Here is a 19,656-nt window from a genome sequence, read left to right on the forward strand (position 1 = left end):
ATAACATAACATATATAACAGTTATATAACATATATAACATAACATAACATAACATAACATAACATATATAACAGTTATAACATATATAACACACATAACAGTTCAACAGTATTAACTGCAAAGCAACTGCTTTGAGCTTTGTTTGGCATTTTCTGCACTTGTTTCTTGGTCCAGTTAAACCCTGCCTTGTTCCATATCTGCCTCACTGACAGGCAGTGACATCTGCACATGGCATTGAACAGGAACTCGGTGCATCCATGGAGAAACTCAAGGAGACTGAAGTCACTAACAGGGACAAGAGTAACGAGTGTTTTGACAGGAGATTGCTGATGTGAGTGTGGGAGAAAAGAAAGGTCTGCAGAAACTCCATCCGAGGMAAACCAGGCAGCTGGAAGGCAGGGGGGTGGCTGCACCCGTACCTGGGGGGACTCGTGGGGATCGCAGCGAGCACAGGGACCCTCCCGGCTCCTTCCCGGAGCTCCCTGCCCATCACCCCCACCAGGCGAGGGGATTAAACACCGCCCGCTGCCCGGGAGAGGGCACTGCTGCCCTGCTTTTCAGACAACACAACTCCTGCTTTCCTAATGAAGGGAAAAAGCCATTCCAGGCCAGTCTGAAAGCAAAGCACCGCGGAGACCCCATTTGGTACTCAGAAATCACTCGGGTGATCAGAGACCGCTCGAGTGATTCTGCTGCACCCTAAGGAGGGGTTTGGAGCATCATCGGCTCTAATGGCAGCAGCTCCCTCTCCCACGTGTAAAGGGAGCACTGCACAGCCAAACACGTTCAACACAACAGAAATAGGTTGCTTCCCTTACAAAATTAARAATAAAAGAACAATCAGCAACTAAAATGTCCAGACTTGGGAAAGCAGAGAGATCACAGAGCTAAAGTGCTGAAATACCAGAATCAAGTGCTTGAAAKGGTACAATTTAGAAATTAGTTTTTACAACTAAAATGGAAAAGAACCATTTGACACTCGTGTGTAACTTGCCTGCTGAACTGATCTGTACAGCAGCACTTTTGTCTGAGGCAAACTGTGTAACTGATGTAGCACTTTCCCTCCTGCACCAAAGGACAACCTTTTCATTAGCAAAATATATGTTTATTTTTAAAAAGGCAGAATATTTCCACTTCATGAAAGCTGTAAGATTGCTTAAGTGGGGAAATTTATTACACAATACAGGTGCTCGGTACAGCCAGTAAGAATKAACTGCTTTGCATAACAAGAATTCCCATAGGAAACGTAATGAGCATAACAATGTATATCAGAAACAAAAGGGTGCACTTAAGAAGAAGACTAGAAACTGAAGTATAAAAAGTGRAAGAGTAAACCAGTTTTGTCGCACTTTCTCTAAAAGTAATCATTTGAATTCTGAGACAAAGGCAGAGAAAAATATATATATAAATTTTTGTACAACTTTTAAAAAGCATACACAGGACTGAAGTAGGAAAATGTAACAAAAGAGAGACCAAATGTCATATTTTGATGTACCAATACCATCTGAGGTCTTTACATTTTTGTCTCTTTTTGTTAGGCCAGAGTAACAATCACAAAATATTAAAGACTTCATGTACCRCATCTTGGGCTCAAAAGTACATCCCTATTGTGAGGAAACCTTACTGAGATACACCAACCTGGGCTAAGAGTGCATTTGTTATCCAAGAAGCTCACTTTCCTCAGGTATATTTCAAGTCTGAAACSATCTCCCCTCCATATTACCCAAGCTATCTCAAAGAGCTTGTATTAAAGACTTCCTTGTTCCCTCTTACTGAAACCAAGAGGGAATGTTATTAACAGCTAAAGGAAGTTGTGATTGATTCTTGGTCTGCAGCTAAAAAGRATTTATTGATTATTATTGATTTTCTTCAATGTTCCTCAGCAAAGCAGCTCAGTAAGTACCTATAGATGCTGAGATTCCCCAAAAGAATCTTTGGTACACTGTGTTCAGACGGCTCACAAACAGGCTTTTACTACCTGCTGCCTTTCTTTTTTAACATCTTTGAGTTTTTCCTTGGTTCAGTCTCCCCTTCATGTGAACTCTGTGACAAMTCTCTGAAAGAATAAACAAGAGAAAAAAAAACCAAAATCGCAGACAGTTTTTTAAATGCTATACTCCCCTCTGAAACTAAATTAATTTTGGTAAAAGAAAGGCACTTGCCGTATAACTTCTGCACACTGTTTCAGCTGCCTCTGTTGAGGCTGCCAAAACAAAGTTGCAACAAGATAAACGTTCCTTTGTTGGGTCCCTTTTCCCTGCACAYGTATCCCTTGCTGGCTGTGGGAAAGGAGTGTGTGAAAAGGGCTGATGCCATCAGGGAAAGGAGCCATCTCCTCGAGTCAGTCCCAGGCTGAGGTCACTCAGGGGATAAATACTTTTCCCCAAAGGCCTGTGGCTCCTGAGAACCAACTGTTTGCTTTGCCTGTCAGCGGGATTTTCTCTGCTCAATATATCAAGCCCCAGTGACCAGCTGGCTGGTTTGATCTGCCCGTACTGATCAGCTGGCATCTTTCAGGTTTGTAGCCGTTTCTTCTCCCCTAGTTAGCACCCCAGCACAAGCCAACTGAAACATCTATCAAGAAAATCATTGTTAGAGCTGCTACCCTCATCAGCCAAAGACTGGCGCTTGCCTTTGTTCCTCAAATAAAGATGGAAGTTGAAAGCCTAAATACCACAGACCATATTTTGGTTGCTACATTTCAGCCTAGTTCCATTGAATTCACTTGTCTCTGCTGATTTATGCTGTCTGTGACTCAGGTTTAAAAAAAAACTAAATAAAAGAAATTTGGAAACAGTATTYCTCATTTTTCTGCCTTTAATCARTTAGTTATAAAATACACAGCAGCACAGACAAGCAAACACAGATGAATTTYGTAACTTTAAAAAAGATTAAGGGGGAAAAAGGTTAAGTACCTGTGAGAAGTAAATATTAAGGAASCTCAGCTAGTGTAGGCATTATGTTTTGAGTTTGATTGACATATCTCCTTATGAAGTASAGTTTGCAGTTCTTATATTAAAAAAGGGATTTTTTTAATAAATAACTTTTCACATATCATATTTTTAGTTTCTAATGTACCTGCATAAGTCAGAAGTCATTCCGTGGGACTGTTGAATATTTTCATGAGAATCATCTTTTTCTGCTGATCTGGGTGACTGAAAGGTCTGTCTTTTGGAATTTGTTTTTTCACCTGAATTGCCAAATGCATGCGAATTAGAAAAAAAAAAAAAGAATCACACATAGCAGAGCTTGTTTGGTTTTGATTAACCTAATGCAAAAAAATACACTCTAACACTTCATACATACCTATTATTATGCCAAGGAAATCACTCCACTTTACATCAGACTAGCATAATGCTTTTTTTACCACTGGTTAACTCTGGTATGTTAATTGCAAAATCTGCACTGATACGTGGAATTATGTGGGTTTTTTTAAACCATTCAGGAGAATACAAACCTGCTGCCTTGCTCCTTTTGGAAGGCTTCTTCACRGTCACTGGAACTCGGGTCAGCACAGCCAACTCACTCACAAAGTCCTGCTCTGCTTCCTGTGTGCAAGGACAAAGCAGCAAACCCTCAACACAGCTCAGTTCTGGGTTATGTTATTCTACATGTGGCATGACAACAGGCCTGTCACTGCAGAAACACAGGAAACTACATGGCCAGCATCAGGGAAATGTTCCTAAAGACAGCAGTGAATCCTAGCACTGATTTCAACTAGAGCAGCAAAGAGTCACTTATAGTCTGTCCCGTGTTTTGCCATTGAATGCTTCAGACCCATGAACCATTTTCCCCTGATTTACCCTCAGCTGATTCTCCAACTCAGTTTCCAGGCAATGCAATCCCAGCAGCTTCTGTTTCAGAGACTCCAGACGAGTTTGTTGCTGTAGTTCAAACTGAGCCAAAATCTTCTTTTGCTGTAGCACTATCCTGGTCAAGAGAAATGTCAATGTGAAGATGTTGTTCTGTGCAAGGGAGGAACACAATCCTGCCAAAGTCTATGCAGAAGATTTTGTAGAGAGAAAGGCTCATTAACAGTATTGGCCCAGCCAGCTCCTGCTGGGACAGAAAATTTTGKGGTAGATTTTTAGATTCACTTATTTTAATAACCCACCTTGGCTGCCCATAGGATACAAGGTCCTTTTGGAAATAGGAATTACAAGAGCTTGGAGGTCCATGCCTGGACTTTGGGAGCTGGAATTCAGCTTCTAAGTAGAAGTCTRCTTTCAAAACCATTGTATGTTTCTAGGGACAGCTTTACTGTGTGCTTGCCAAAGGGACAAGCTGTTCACAGATCAGGTGTGAGGATAAAGGATTAAGAATTAGGCATTTCATTAGGGCTCTTCAGTACCAGACTGAGCCAGAAACATGGTCATTCAAAACTTGGCAATTGAAAGCATTAACAACTGTATTCCTTATGTGTTTTACTTCTCTGGTTAAGGATTATTATTAATACAGTACAACCTGAATGSCTGCAAGTTTGCTGCATCTATATTTCTTCCGTTTTCTTGCCTGATCTTGCCTTAAGCAATGCTGCCAATCACCCATCAAATTCCTCAGGGAATGAGGCAAAACTAATTGTTTCTGACATTTGCACTGAATGAAGCTGCTGTTGTAATGGTCACTGCTTACACAGGTTACCTTCAAAATTTGCTTTTTGAACTCACACTCTTAACCTTGCATTAAGGGTGAAAAGAAATATAACAATAAAACAAACAATATCAAATTTATAGGAGTTAGACAAATTAATGTAAACTTTGTCATTAATTTACAAAGGACTGGACCATAAAAGAAATTGAAATGGCAATAGAATAACAGGTTTGATTACTGATGGTTATGAGATCAGATTAGATGCTGAATAGTTACATTCCTCAATACCACACTTCTGCTTGTGAGAAGGCAAATGTAATTGTACTTTGTTTTAACATACTATAATAGATTATGAGAGCAAAAAATAAGACAACAGATAGAAGTGAATTCATGTGTCAGAATAAATTATWAATTTGATAATGAATAACTAACAGATCTTTTATGAAACCCTTWATTACATAAATCCACTTCTATAACTAATTCAAATAGGGATGAAAAAGAGGGCAATGATTTCTTTCAATTKAGAAGAAGCAGAATGTCTAAAGAAAGATTTAACCATTTTACAATGTCAAAATTGAAGATGTTGTATTTTTGTGGATTAAGAAGTCAAGAGATGAAATTATTACAAGAATGTATCATGTACATGACAAGCCATGCAGCTTTTTATGACAACTTGCTCCTTTTTAATTGCAGTGCTTTTCATCGGGACTTAAAGTTTCATAAAATCACGAGTTAATTAAATAAAATTTTTCTTTAAGTAACATTTCAGGGATTCCACTCTAAATTTAGTGCAAGTAATCTTGATTGTCCAAGGCATTCACTGAATACTTATTGCCTTTTTGAGTATTTTTTGGGCTTCAAACATTTTCTCTTCAGTATGGTATATCTTTTTGCCATAGCAAACTAACAAACTTCTGATGTTCAAAGTATAAAGGCAGGAATGTAATGAATTAGACAGCATTGATTCCCATCCTACATTTATATTACATTTCTTTTAAAATCTGGCATATGCTTTGGCATTGTATTTCGTTCTCTTTTCAAAGTGCCTAAGTATAGTTCTTTAATCTGTAACTAATAACGCTCAAAAAGTTTATTTAATAAGAAAGTAATTCAGTGAGATCAAAGGGCAGACATCATTTGGCAACAGATACTTCTTTTCCATCAAAGACAAGTATAAAATGCAAACTCAAGACATTTATTCAGCTAGACATTTATGTAGATCTGCAATCACTCATGAAGTTTAAACAGAGAGCAGCGCTGCTGCCTGGTCTAACCTTTGGTGGACCGTGGACGACACGTTCAGGAGGCCTTTGCTGTGTTTTTCTTTCAATGCCAGTTCATTCTCTTTATTCTTCAGCCTGATCCTTTCATTTCTTTCTGCTGAAATAATGCTTCTGTAAAATTTTCTGCTCAAAATTAAAAACTCTGAGTTGTSACAACATTTACCACAAATTAATCACGGTTCTAGGTAGTTTTAATAGTTATTGCTCATTAGGGATATCAAGTACTTCTCACACACTGCCACTGTGATCTGTTGCACAGAGAATAGTTTGTGCATCCTTTGGCTAAGATAGGAATGTCACTGAATTCCTATTTTGCCTACTTCTCCCACTAGGCTAACTGATCAACATGGAATTCAAAGCAGAAATTTTATAAAAAGACCTTGATGCCTTAAGCAAGAACTGTAACACCTAAACAAAAAATACCATGTAAAGAAAACCTCCACTCAGGAGTGACTCAGTCCTGGGAATGCTTAACTTCACAAGGTGTCCCCTCAATWGATAGCAAACTCTTCTGGGTATTTTTGCACATGCTCACACTCTGTGGTTTAGTGCTGATCTGCTGACCAGCCTCCAGATTTGTGCCCCTGAAGTCCTGCCTGGCAGCAAGGCTTGGGCACACCCGACAGACAGGACCCCACAGCACTGCTCTCACATGAAACAGGAGGAGAGGGATGGGAATGTAACAGATCAAGGTACAMAACCTTCACCTGGGGAGCATCCAACCTTTTCTGAACACTCAGAGAGGCTGACAGGCACCTTTCCTACCGACTGCACCATCAGGCAGCAGTTACTGAATGTACTCTGGGCTGGCTGTGCAAGGGGAGCTCACTCCACCTTTTTTCCTGTGGCTGTTCTAGGCAGACTAAATTCAGATTTACCAGGTCAAGGGATGCCAGAAGAAGCAAAATAATCTAGCCTCACATTAAGCACAGTAACTGAGAGAGAGGGAATTGTCTTATAGCTGCAAATATCATACAAACCTTGTAAAGACTTCAGGTGTTGAAGCTTTTTCCCTTCATAGCCTTCTGTGATTTTTCCTAATTGCTGGTAGTAGTTTTGCACCAGTCTGTTGATGTTATTGCTGGTCCCATACACACTTTCCACAGCAGATTCCACCAATCTCTCCTGTATCACACAGTACAAGTCACAATTCATTTTTCCAAGCCCCAAAGTGTTTTTATCTGTTTAAAAAACCCAGTCTAATTTGSTATGTGCACACAAAATTGTGAATTTCAAAAATGGCTTTAAAAAYGTGGCAGACTGAGATACTGAAAACCATGCAACATTTCAGCAAGAAAAATTGCAGCGAAATCTTTCTAATTTGCCTCATCTCCATCTGGGAAGGGGTCATTCAATCAATCTCTACAGCTCATCTTAACAGTCAAACCAACTGCCAGCAAAGCAAGCTAATATACATGTAGCTCTACTGTGACTTTCCATTAAATGGAAAATTAAAATATTTACTCTGGAAAAAATCTATTAATCTATGAAGCAAGTTTTAATTTTAATTTTATTTAATTATTTACCTATGAATCAATATTAAATTGTTAGTACGCAAACACTATTAATTAATCATAAAACCATAATCACTCCATGTCTTTCTTCTTTTTGTTATTCTTTGCCATCAAGAATTCTCACAATTGTTTTTCTGTACCAGTGTTTGACTTAAAAAAACCTGTTTTGGCTGCTGTAGCAAATACTGTACTGCTACGTAAGTGTTAGCTTGTAAATACTTTGTAAGTTATGCTCAGTTTTAACACAGATTGTAAAGAWCTTCTGCTGATACTTCCAGGCATAGGATAATGCATATATTAAATTGCCTTCCATTTGTGCACAGTAGCCCTGGTTTTTAAAACTGCTATTGACCATTTCCCTACCTTGAAGTCCTGTCCATCATCTGAACTCTTTTTTCCAGYTTCCTCTCGAGCATGCTGCAGCAGTGTTTGCCCAATCACCTGCTCCATGTGCTGCTGAAGAAACTGAAGAGCTTCTTGGATTTCYGTGACTAGCTGCTGATGAAATTCTAAATTGGTTTCTTGTGTTTCTTCCTCAAGCTTCTCCTCTTCTTCACGAATGTGGGACTCCTGGTAATCAGACARTAAGACAGCACTGTTATTCAAGAAWGTTAACAATTGTAGTCAGCTTCACTTTGACAGCAAGTCCTGCACCCATTCACAATGCTGCAGCTTTAATAATTATAATATAATTTACAGTGGAYATTTGTACAGTCATTTAACACATTTGTCTTTGCCACTGTCATGATATGCCCAGTAAAAGTTGCATCCTGTCCCATCAGTCATTTCCAAGTGATGTATTCACATGCATGTGAACTATCCTGGGTCCAGTAAGGGATAATGGCAGATWAAATGCACAGGGGCAAGGCAAGTATAACCATGCACCAGGAATATTCACAGTTTGTATGGTCTACCTGAGAGAAGCTTGGTATATTTGTCCTTGGGAAAACCAAAACCCTTTGGAGTACCAGTGGCCCTTGGGACAGGTCGTGAATGTATGTAACAGCCCTTGAAACCCATGTGCACAACATCCTCTAGTGATCAGTTCTAAAGCTCATCCACACATTTCTTAATTTTGAATCTGCCATCTAATAACTTTGCTATGTGCTCTCTTTCATTAGAAATGTGAAAAATTGTTCTCTATTCACATATTTGATACCAATTTTAAAACCTATGATATTCCAGAAGACACGTGCTTTTTAGGCTGAAGAGTTCAAATGCTTTGAGGTCTTTGGATCATCCTTGCCTYCATTTCTCAGCTTCTTTTTAAATCTGCTTTTCTTCTAAACTCTCTTTAGTGAACAATAGTATCTGCTCACCAGCCTGGTCCTTTCTGTCATCTTTAAGTGTGCCATAGATGGCCTTCTGTTGTGTTGCTGATGTCCTTCTTACATTTACATACACACTCTTGAGGCTAAATAACATTTAAGTATTTTGGGGGATTTGACAGTGCCTATATAATGCCTTCTTGGAAATACAAAATGCAAGTAGGAAAAGAACCTGCTTAGCCCACATCATAATAATAATGTTCCTATTAATGCTGGGCTGTTTTGACATGTTTATAGCTCAGACATGTGTTTGAGATTTTTTTCAGACAGTTCAAATGTCATTTAAATGCTTCTTTTTTTTTAGAGACCAAATGTCACGTGATTATGCCCAAGCTAGGATTTATTACAGACGTTTTACATTCTATATTAAATCAATGGATAGACATGACATTCTCCACTGGTATTAAACCGGCCCAAGCAAAAYTTTAAGTTTAGGTAAAACAACACAKTATGTCTAAAAATCTGGTTGAGTGTCTGTAAATTAACTTTTTCCTTAATTCCTTATAGATTGGTTCTAGTTTTGGCGGCTGTTTGTAACAGTGGCTGTTTTTTTTCTCCTGACTTTTCACAGTGCCACACCTATGCCCTACTTTTTTGGCAGCAAGGATTTTATATGTGTAGTTTTWGTCACTTTCTTGTCAGATGGGTTTTAGTTTGGCTTGAAAAGAGGCTGTAATGGAGAGAGGCCAAAGGAGCACAATACCAGGACATTTCATTTTCATCAGGGAACATAGTGATTGCATCAATTAATGTTTCCATGTGAGCTAAGTGAGAGGGAGTAGTGAAAAGCAAGATGAATGCAGATCTGCATTTGTACTTTATTTTATTTTATCTTATATTTTATTTCTTCTGAAGGTTAATGAGTTTGTAATATTTTCWAACTTAACAGAAACTGCTTCCACTGATGTTTTTCAACTACAAAAATGGCAGGATACGGATTTTCCTTATTCCTCTTCATGAATATTAAGGGTTTGTATTACACAAATTGGAATTGGAGAGATACAAAACTTTATCTTTCAGCCACACGGCAGCAGCATGGAGCACAGAGCTGCAAAGTGTCTGATGGGTTCAACCCATATTTGCAGCAGCAATGGGTTGGGCAAGGGCTATCATTGACACCTGCTGGGAGGGTTGTCTGAGAATGAAATATGAAATGTGATGTTCTACATAAACATCCAACCTAGGTAATCAAATAACCAACAACACTTAATCGATCAACACTAAAACCACTCACAGATTTGAAAGTAGCCTATGAGAATATAATGTCTAAAAATCCCTTTAGCTTTCCCTTGTCTTCTTGACCTACAGTAGCCAGATAATTTGTGAGGACTGGGAATGGATGATGAGCTTCTTATGGACAGAGAGAGAGAAAAAAGAATGAAAAATTATGACAGTATRGAAGGACTTGATAGGTGTGGCAGGAGTAAGAATTTCTCCTAATGCTCAAGTAAAAGCTTCTCAAGTACATATTATGATCCCTAGCAGAATTAGCAGGAGTTTCTCTTAGCCTGAAGCAGTAGTTTTGCAAAAGTCCTTTATACATGTTGACATCCTTGCCTWCTTGCATTAGTATTTTCATATAAAYTAATCACTAAATAAGCTTGCTACGATAATGCMTATCACAGATGGCTATACACTAAATAAAGCACCAGGGAAAATTTAAAATGTCTGCCTAAACTACAACAGGCACACTCAAGGACCTCCTRTGCCACCAAAGGGCACATTTTTGACAGAGAACATTTCTCTTTCTACTTGGAACTTGAACTTTTTTTTTTGGTGGGGTTTAGATTCTTCCACTTCTACTTCTAACGTCAAATATCACAGCATATGAGAYCTCTGGAGACAACCCACCTGGACATTATACCTACCACTGCCTTCTGTAACTGCCACTGGTCCTCATCTTGGCACAGGGAGGATCCCTTCTGCAGGGTGTGTTGCTCTCTCAGCTCCTGAAGCAAACTCTTCTTTCTGGACAGTCTCATGCACGCCAGGGCTGCCATCCCAACTCTTCGGAAGGTTAACCTTCTGAGTACTGAACACAGCAGAAGTCGGTGTTTTTGCAATATGTAGTTAACAGACCTGGAAAAAGGACCATTAAAAATCCATCAGTGAAGCTGCTTGCTGGTGTGGCACACCTATGTTCAGCAAAGTCATTGCTTAAAGGTGACAAGAGTTATTCTTTACTTTGTGCAATGTGTTTTTGTACAAAGCATGCCTTRGAAAGCTGCTCAGGTATAAAGAATGRGTATTGCTGSGTTACACTTCTAGTTCTGTCCYACTGAAGTTACATCAAAATGAAAAYAGAAATAAAATAGYTAAATAATSATCTATATGTTGCTGGAGYGAGCATTTTACCTTRCAGAAARTGCAACTGCAGTGTGACATAGRSTCGCACATAAGATAYCCACAAAGCACACCAGTKACAAAATGACATAAGACTAYTTTTTCTRCTTTCCAGAGGTCTTGATATGTCTATTTTTATTTGCTTTTGATACTCAGACAAAAAACTAGAGCAATTGTCCCTCTGTTCTAATAATCCCTCAACACTGCTTTCCACAATGCAATGCACACAAAGTTTGATYTGTGCATGCATTAGTGAAGTTTTAYCCCACTGCTCCCTGATGAAMCTGTGCTTACTCATCACTGAGGCATCCTAGTCGGTTCACGACACCTTGAATTATCCTCTCTTGTTTCTCAGAAAGGTGCTTTCGCATCACAGCAGATAGAGCATATTCTGTTATCCAGACCTAAAAGCAGGGAAAAAAAATCACAAATATAAGATACTCTGATTTCAGTCAGTCACCACRTTAAGAAACAAGGGTTAATTTTGCTAAAAAAAAAGTCATCCCTTGCTCTCAAAAACAAACTCATGCTGAATTCAAGTTTTTCTACTTGGGATTTTTTTTCAATTATCAAAATCTTAAACAAAACTCACTGAAAAGAAAGGCTTTTCTCTAGTTTGGATCAGCCCTGAGCTGTGTGTCCTCTTTGGCTTCAGCAACAAAGGAACAGAAAAATAACAATACGGAGCAAAATATTGCATCAACTCTTATCAGCAGGTTGCAGTAGGCTTCTTATTTGTTTGTGTTTTTTTTCTTTTCACTGGTAGAGAAAATAGTTTTTATTTTCACTGAACAAAATAAAGATATAATCTTCCATCACACCTTAGTCATAGTACACATTACTAATAGCTGGAAATAGAGATTACATGATTAGGTAGGTATATGGACTGCAAGTTTACAGCTCCTTCAGTGTGGCATTCAGATCAAAGAATCTACTCCTTAAATGAGTTTTGATGGATTTGTCATTAGACTGTAAACTTTTGGAGATATGGACAAAAKATTTAGTTTAGTGCATTGCCAGAATTTAAGGAATAATAAGTCATAAGCTGAAATAGTTGTAAGGCCCTASTCTTACTGTAAAATGATGAGTATATTTTAGGCTACTGATAGCTGAATAAAAGCAGGTTACCTGCTGGTATATCCAGAGCCCTAAATTAAATATTATACCCAGGGTGTCTGACAGTCTCACCTTGTGTTCCAGCCTCATTCAGAACACAAGGGACTACATTTTCAATTATGGCTGGCACGTATGTTTCGCTAGACCAGGATGTCCAGCAAAGGATTAGATGTTGTCCCAGCTGCAGGACAGGGTGAAGCTTAATGTGATGTGGGCACATCCCAGTTGTTATTCTGTACAGCCACCTTCTCTTTTTGTGTATCTTTGCTATTAATATCGCTGTTGTTATTGTGTATTCCTTATTCCATGGCTTGMGCTTTCAACAAATTGTTATTTCAACCCATAATCTTTGGTTTTGCCACTCCATTACTGGAATGGGCAGGGCAGGGGGAGTGGCTYATTTGGAGTTTAATTTCCATGTGGTGCAAAAAACAGCACAAATGTAAAATTTCACATTTGTAAGTGTTAGAAATTAGGAGGGGTACTGGGCCTTCCTGGGTAAGAGTCTTTTTTCTTGGGAAGCAGTGATCTGTGCAGGAGAGAGGCTTTCTCTGTGAGCCCAGAACAAACTCCCCTGGAAAGTATAGAACATCAGAAATCTCATCATCTTTGGCTTCAAGAAAATTTATTTCTTTCATGGCTATCACCTTCTTTGTAGTATACACAGTGACACATCTAACTGATCTCTCTCCATGTAAAAAACCTTAGCAAAACACAGGTTCCTGAGCAGGATGCCTGACAAGGATGGGCAGGCAGTCAGCAACAAGTGACAGATGGGAAGAGTGCAGCTGAGCATGAGATGCACAGCCCCAAAAATCTGCATGGTACTGGAGACACACTAGACTGCTCWCAGCAAGAGCCTCAGATGTACCTGTGTAGCCAGATCTCAACTGATTTGAGTCCAGGTGAGTCTGATAATCACAGAGCACAGTGAGCACAGTGTTTTCTCTGATTGTACGCTGCAAGCATTGAATTACAGTCTATCAGGTCTCCAGGTATCATCATGACAGATGGCAAAGACTTGCTTGAAGTAATAAKTGTATCAGCATTTCCCTTTAGCAGCTCTGAGGATATGGCTCCTAGTGTTTCACACCTCTCTGCACATGCCTTGTAGATCCATCACATCGTGTACTTTAATGTCTCTTTCAGCAGTTAAAAAAGTCTGAAAATGACCTTTTATTTTCCGGAAGTATTTTTATATCCAGTGAGAGACTGTGGCTCAGATGCGGGTTTCCATCATTTTTTGAGACCTGATTATTCACTGAGAAGTTGCTCTTGAAGGGCAAGTCAAACAGCATGTGGGYATATATCACCAAGAGACATAAGACAGGAGATGATATCTGAATTACAACCGGAATGGTAAATGATAGAATATTACAGCCAAGAACCCAAAATATAGCACCTCACTAGCTATTAGTATATCCTATCCAAAAAGGCACTCAGAATGATAAAGACAGGGCTTGTAGTTGTTCTTTACTTCTGTTTATGAAGAAACAGACGAGTTCTGTAGCAGTGAAGTTTCTTCTAAAGGAAAAGAATGAGTCACCTTTTCCATTAAAAGTGCATTTGAGGTAATCTGCATGCAGAATTTATAAAATGTCTCTGCACCCCTGAGACCAGTGGGAAACTGAGAATACAGCAGAAATTCCTCCAGCATACAGTTATTAAACTGAACAGTAAAAGTACCTCAGTCGTGTAAGTAGTAAGAACAAGAGGAAAGGAGAGGGATTATTACACATTTATGATGATATGATAAATAAGGAAGATTGAGAATTAGACCAAATACTAAACCATTATTCTGTCTCAAAAAGGCCATTAGGAAGATGATCAAGATAGAAAGGATCAGCTGGAATAAAAASAATATTTTGTTTATTTTATTGGAAGCAACACTTAGGCATCTCACTGGGATGGGCTGGTAGAGCTGGGTATTTTCCACCCCTAAAACACATGAAGACCCCACACAGAGACAGAAGGGTGACAGCAAATATTCGCTGGGAATGCTGAGGCTGCTGGCATGTTGCGGAAAACCAGCAAAAAATAAATAAGAGAAAGTGATAAAATGCACACCATGTCAAAACTGGTGAGCAGATACCAGTTCAGCTTTCTGGGTGTCAAGCAATGATGTGGGAATGGATGGAAATCTCATCCCRTTTCCATTCTGTGAGCTTCCAACAATTTTGCTTCCTGGTCACAAATCCATTACAAAATTTCTTGAAGCATTGCTGAAGTTAAGCATTACTCCCTGGCAGTAAAGGTGGGGAATATGCCTCTCATTTGTTTTGACATCTTTARCAGAGATAATTCAGGGAATGGAAGGAAAGTGATTTCTCCATCCCAGCCTGTAGATGGGGTGAGATGCACACTGACTGCCAAGCGAGTCCCTCAGCTCCCTGAAACTGCTCTCTACAGAAATCATGMGTTAGGGACTATATGGGAAAATGCTCAATATTTATTTCCATTAGTCATTTACTCCCATTTGCCTCACTCATATCTTCAAGCCTATAAGGCAAAGTGATATATGAAACGGATTTTTTTCTTTTGAGTTGTAAAAGTGATTCTTTTCCCCCAAAGGACATACTATTCCAGACATGTATAAATGCTAGAAAAGATCATCTAAAAAAAGGTGGTTCAAGTAAAAGGGAAGAATGCCTTTTAGAACAACCTTGAAAAGCACACATAAATACCCTGGTGAAAAGCCTTCTGGTGTTAAGATTTCCCAAGCCTGTAAATCAGGTGACTGTGTAACTCTTAGCACAGCACATTTTTTGAGTGGCAAATGAAAGACATATCTCCTGSTGCAAAATGCCTGATTATCAAAGGCCTGAATATGACGGTTGATTTATGGATCTTTTGTCACAGTCGGCGCTCTAACATCTTTGAGATCTCCCAAATGACATAATCATCTGTCACAGGTGCTCAATATCTCTTCTTCTTAAGGTGGAAACCAAGTGTTCCTTTTTGTAGGATGCAAGTGTTGGCTTACTGCTTAAATGTTCATGCTGCTGTGTTTATACCAGGAAAGGGACAAGAAACRCACTTTGTATTTGAACATAATGGGCTGGGATGCTTTTCAGTCTCATGAAAATTTGCAAGCCTAGCTTTGGTGGAATAATTATCTCCCTGCATGCTCTCTTTGGAGATAAAGCAGATTTTTTTCCAGTCTAGTTAAAATCCTTTCCAAAAAGTCACACACATTAAGTTATAAAAGGTACTTAAGCTCCTGCACAGAATATTGTCTTGAGGAATCACAAGATGAACTTCTCACTAAGAGAAACTCTTATATCTTCTTGGAATTTATCCTGCAGAATCACTTGTCCTTAGGACAGCTCTGTCTGCCACTCAGGAGATTTTTATATTGAATAAAGCCCAGCGGCAGTGCTGGTGAATCAGAGACCAATGGGAGAGCTCTGTCATTGCTAAGTTAATTTCTATGCAGCTTTATACCTCAGTAATTACTGTTAATGATGTCAGCAAACCCTTTTTTTAATTTTTTTTTTAGCTAGGAAGTCATCTGCTTTACATTAGGAATGCTAGGGTACATTGAAAGTGATGGAAAGTCAATTTTCTATTTTAAATAACCTACAYTTGGGCATGATCAGAACACCTGAATTCACATACAATGAATCTATCACACAATACTGTCCAAAGAGCTATTACCAAGCAGCTGAGTGTTGGAGATGAACTAATCCTTTAAATCCTTGGAAAAAAACTCTCAGGGTGTGGTTTCTCCACTCCACTCCAGCGTATCCATTGATAGCAACACAGGAACGTACAAACAGCATTTCTGGAACAAGATATTAGGCTTGAGAAGTCCCCTCTGTGGTGAGTCTCTTGTTTGTTAAAGACATCCCCTCTGGCCCTGAACAATGGCAGAGGTGCCCTAACATGCACTCTGACACTATTCAGAAGTTGCACACCAGCACCTCCTATTTCTCTGTGGTTTTTTATGGCAGTGAACACCATCATGTTGATTAGGGCTCTGTGCACTGTGAGACGTGCTCGTAGTTCACCAGCCAGACCAGGCTGCTCAGGCCATGCACATACAAGGACAAGCAACCTGTGAACCCTTGATGAATGCGAAAATGAACAGCAAGGTTTAAACTTGACAAGTCAGGCATTCAAGCCAATCCTTGATAAAAAGGAGCAAAATTAAAAATAAAAAAAAAATTGAGGTCAGCCATTGTTTCATTAATGACTAAAAGTACAGGTATGACAAAATCAAACACTAAATGCCAGTCAGCAGCCCTGGAAAATACAAATGCCCACAGTTAAGCASRTGAGCAGACCCACTGGTATCAGTGSTTGGTCCCAAGCACAGTTTAGTTTATTTTGCTAGATAGCCCTGTGACMCCAAAACAGAAAAACAGAATAGTTTTTCAAAACAGGTGAGTTACAATAAMGGAAATATAAAAAGATCAGGGACATGTATGTTGCACAACTCCAGAGCAATGAAAATATGGAAGGAAGAAAGCAAATGTCTGAGAATTTCCAGTGAATATTTTTACTTTTGTATTTCCAAGGGTGTTCTAAACCCACTGGTTAGCAAACAACTCTACCAGATTTAGAASGAAGCCATGAATCACAGTGTTTTATGGCAGAATCCTAAATAYGAGTGGGTGAAAAAGTTGAACACCTTAACATAGTCTGTAACAATTARGGTCTTGCTCAGTACTCATTAACAATGTACTGGATTGTCCAGGCACTTTGGAGAATGAGGGCAAGGGAAATAATTCTGGCAGCTAAAGAAATCTGCTGACCTTCTATTTAAGAAGTTCCAGTCACTCTGTACATTGCAGCACACACCTTTGAATGGAGAAGGACATACCTTTGAATGGAGAAGGACATACCTTTGAATGGAGAAGGTCTTTCTTTGACTAAGCTGTGTTAGAAACAATGTTAACAGAAACACGGCACTGCATGAATAAACTGAATGTGTATTTGTGTCCCAAATCCTGCTAGGCACCTGCCTCTGCATTGACTCTAGYTGCTTTTCTCCTCTGGTGTCAATGCCTCCTATGGTGGGCACAACAGAGCAGGAAAGCTGAATGTTTGTTTCTTCACCCTCTCAGAACAAAGAGTACGTTTATATAAAATATGCATCATATACTTCCAGTTATTATAGTATTATATTACAGTATTCTTAYATAAAATTAGTGAGCAATATTTATCACTGCAAGGCTTCCTTGCCTGTAAACTGCATTCACATGTTATTGAACTGTTTCTCTAGATGCTGAAGAGTTGAGGACATCAGACAGCAGCCTTGCCAAGCAGTGTTTATGTGCTGACAAAGCTGTCAAACAGTGTGGACAGATGTTCAGTAATTACTCCCTGACTCCTCTGTGCAAGCCTACATGCACAGCATACATATTCATTCCATACTGCAGGTAAAACTGACCCTCCTRAGCCTGGAGCTGTGGCTGCACCAGCCTATACATTTATACACAAAACACTCCCCACAGGTAAGTATCTTGATAATTTCTTTTTCCATATCCTTTTTTAGACCCTGAGGTCCCAAACCACAACATGGATCTTACTTCTTTTTCTTTCARTAGCTGCTCCTGGAAAAGCTTCCAGTGTCTCTGGCGGTGGGTCTCCCATTTCTCCAGCTGAGGGACCACRTTCTCCTGCCATTCCTCTTTCAGAAGCTCACATTCTCTTACRGAGAGGCCAGTCACCACAGGCAGGGTCTGAAGAAACAGCTCCGTCACCAACTCTGCTAAAGCAYGGGAAGCTTTAGAGTACAGCTCCTAASAGAGGGACAGAGAGGGACAGAGAGAGWCAGGTGACAAAGTGAACCCCTGGCCCTTTGGAGCTGTTTCACTGCAYATTCCACAATGCCAGTGAGGGAACTGTGGGAATACACTGGGCTGGTGAYCAACTCCTTGAGCTAAAATTCTATGCCACTAAGGCTTCAGCTAAAAAGACCAACTTTGTAGATGGAACAACTTAAATAGTTTGGTTCAAGCTACACAAAGCATTTAAAATGGAACAGTGGCAAAAGCACATAAGACTCTGAACCCTAACTGTTGCCCACATGTGACTGCAGTAGAAAAGAAAATGTTTTACTGGCTATGGGGATTTATTTTGAAAGTTGCTGTGGAAAGAATCTGGTRTAGCAAAACACCTCATAGGCACATTTTCACAGGTGTGGTAAGAAATGAATGAAGAGGGAAGAGTAAAAGGGACAGTATGGCTTTTAGCTACACAAAAGTGACATTAGTCATGTAAACAGTTTGTATTTCAAAATATGGCACTCTTCAATGCCTGAAGAACAGAATTATTCAAATTCATCCTGATGCAGAACAGTTTCAAGCCTAGGAAAAAAGTGTCTTCTGGTGGTTTTAATGAAACTAGTCCCATATKAGCAGTTTTTAATTGCTGAGGCTGTTTCACTCACAAGGAGTGTTTGGGYGATTTAGTCGGATGGCATCCAAACCAAAAACTCTGTTCTAGYTTCACTGTCAAACACACAGTAGTGATAGGAGCTGTACTGGAAAACTTGGYACAATTTGAGATAATTCCTGAGGAGAAGGAGTCGGGCCAGGTAGCTTTCCCAGCTGAAAAGAGAACAAAACCACACTGGAAAGTCACATGGASGTTGCAGTATTCCTGCAGGATAAAGAGCTATTTTTGTATGAGCTCTGCTAGATCCCACCAGTCCAAAAAGCTTTACTGCCTAGCTGTAATRGTTTCATTGCAAACCAGTCTTAACCCTCCTGAAAATATTTCTATTTCTTTCTTTTCTTTAAAATACTGATAATATTTTTAAAACTCTTTTAAGGATCTCTGTTACAAGAACAAGTCAGGTCTTCTAGCTGCTGCCATCTTTTAAATATAGGTTTAATTACAATTTCTTAGATGATCAAATCCTAGAACATCTCAATAGAAACACAGGGATATTTATCAAGATGTCAAAAATGTTTGCCTACAGCTCATAGACAAGGAAAGTTCTAGTAGATTTTTTTTTGAGGGGTGGARTGGCATGCACTGTGATAATGTACTGTTGTGTAAGAGCTATTCCAGCTACTAGATATTGATCAGAAAATAACAAATACTAAAAAAAAGAACAACTACACACACACACAAAAAACCCTCAATAAAGACAATAGGGGATGTTAAAATGAAAAGAGAAGAACTCAGAAATAAAGACCAGAACTTAGGTTGAATGCAAAATGTAGTTCTGTGCCCCCATAATGATAAATTTGGGGTTCATGCACGGTTTCCACAGCACCTTTATCTCTTTATCTGTTCCATGTTTAGGTTTATGAACATCCTTTGAACTGATTGATTTCTTAAAAATGTTTTATATTTCTCATTTATTGTAAAATATGCCAGCTGTGTGCTGAGTACTAAATTATTATTTTCCTCCTATGATCCCTCTAGGATGCTAATCACCATATTAATTAGCTGTTTCACAAACAATAAACAGCTTAACAGCTCCCTGCAGTAACCTCTTCTTATGGATAAAATTGAGGCACAAC

General features: G+C 39.1%; 1 protein-coding gene across 2 annotated transcripts in view; it reads right to left on the minus strand.

Moving 5' to 3' along the window:
• Positions 1-1,517: 1,517 nt before the first annotated feature.
• Positions 1,518-19,656, minus strand: part of EVC (EvC ciliary complex subunit 1) — a 47,307-nt gene continuing 29,168 nt past the window's right edge. The window contains exons 12-21 of one of the 2 annotated variants that reach the window (XM_057373478.1): positions 17,710-17,922; positions 11,354-11,463; positions 10,585-10,795; positions 7,752-7,958; positions 6,855-6,999; positions 5,866-5,968; positions 3,805-3,931; positions 3,459-3,549; positions 3,080-3,191; positions 1,518-2,057 (exon numbers count right to left, since the gene is read on the minus strand). In XM_057373478.1, the coding sequence (XP_057229461.1) occupies positions 1,976-2,057; positions 3,080-3,191; positions 3,459-3,549; positions 3,805-3,931; positions 5,866-5,968; positions 6,855-6,999; positions 7,752-7,958; positions 10,585-10,795; positions 11,354-11,463; positions 17,710-17,922 (1,401 nt within the window). In that variant the 3' untranslated portion in view covers positions 1,518-1,975. Of the gene's footprint in view, positions 2,058-3,079; positions 3,192-3,458; positions 3,550-3,804; positions 3,932-5,865; positions 5,972-6,854; positions 7,000-7,751; positions 7,959-10,584; positions 10,796-11,353; positions 11,464-17,709; positions 17,923-19,656 lie in introns of both variants that reach the window. The other variant, XM_057373477.1, reaches the window with a different exon arrangement.

The sequence above is a fragment of the Malurus melanocephalus genome, unplaced genomic scaffold (genome assembly GCF_030028575.1).
Source record: "Malurus melanocephalus ecotype Western Australia unplaced genomic scaffold, MMel_1.1 scaffold_199, whole genome shotgun sequence".
NCBI lineage: Eukaryota > Metazoa > Chordata > Aves > Passeriformes > Maluridae > Malurus > Malurus melanocephalus.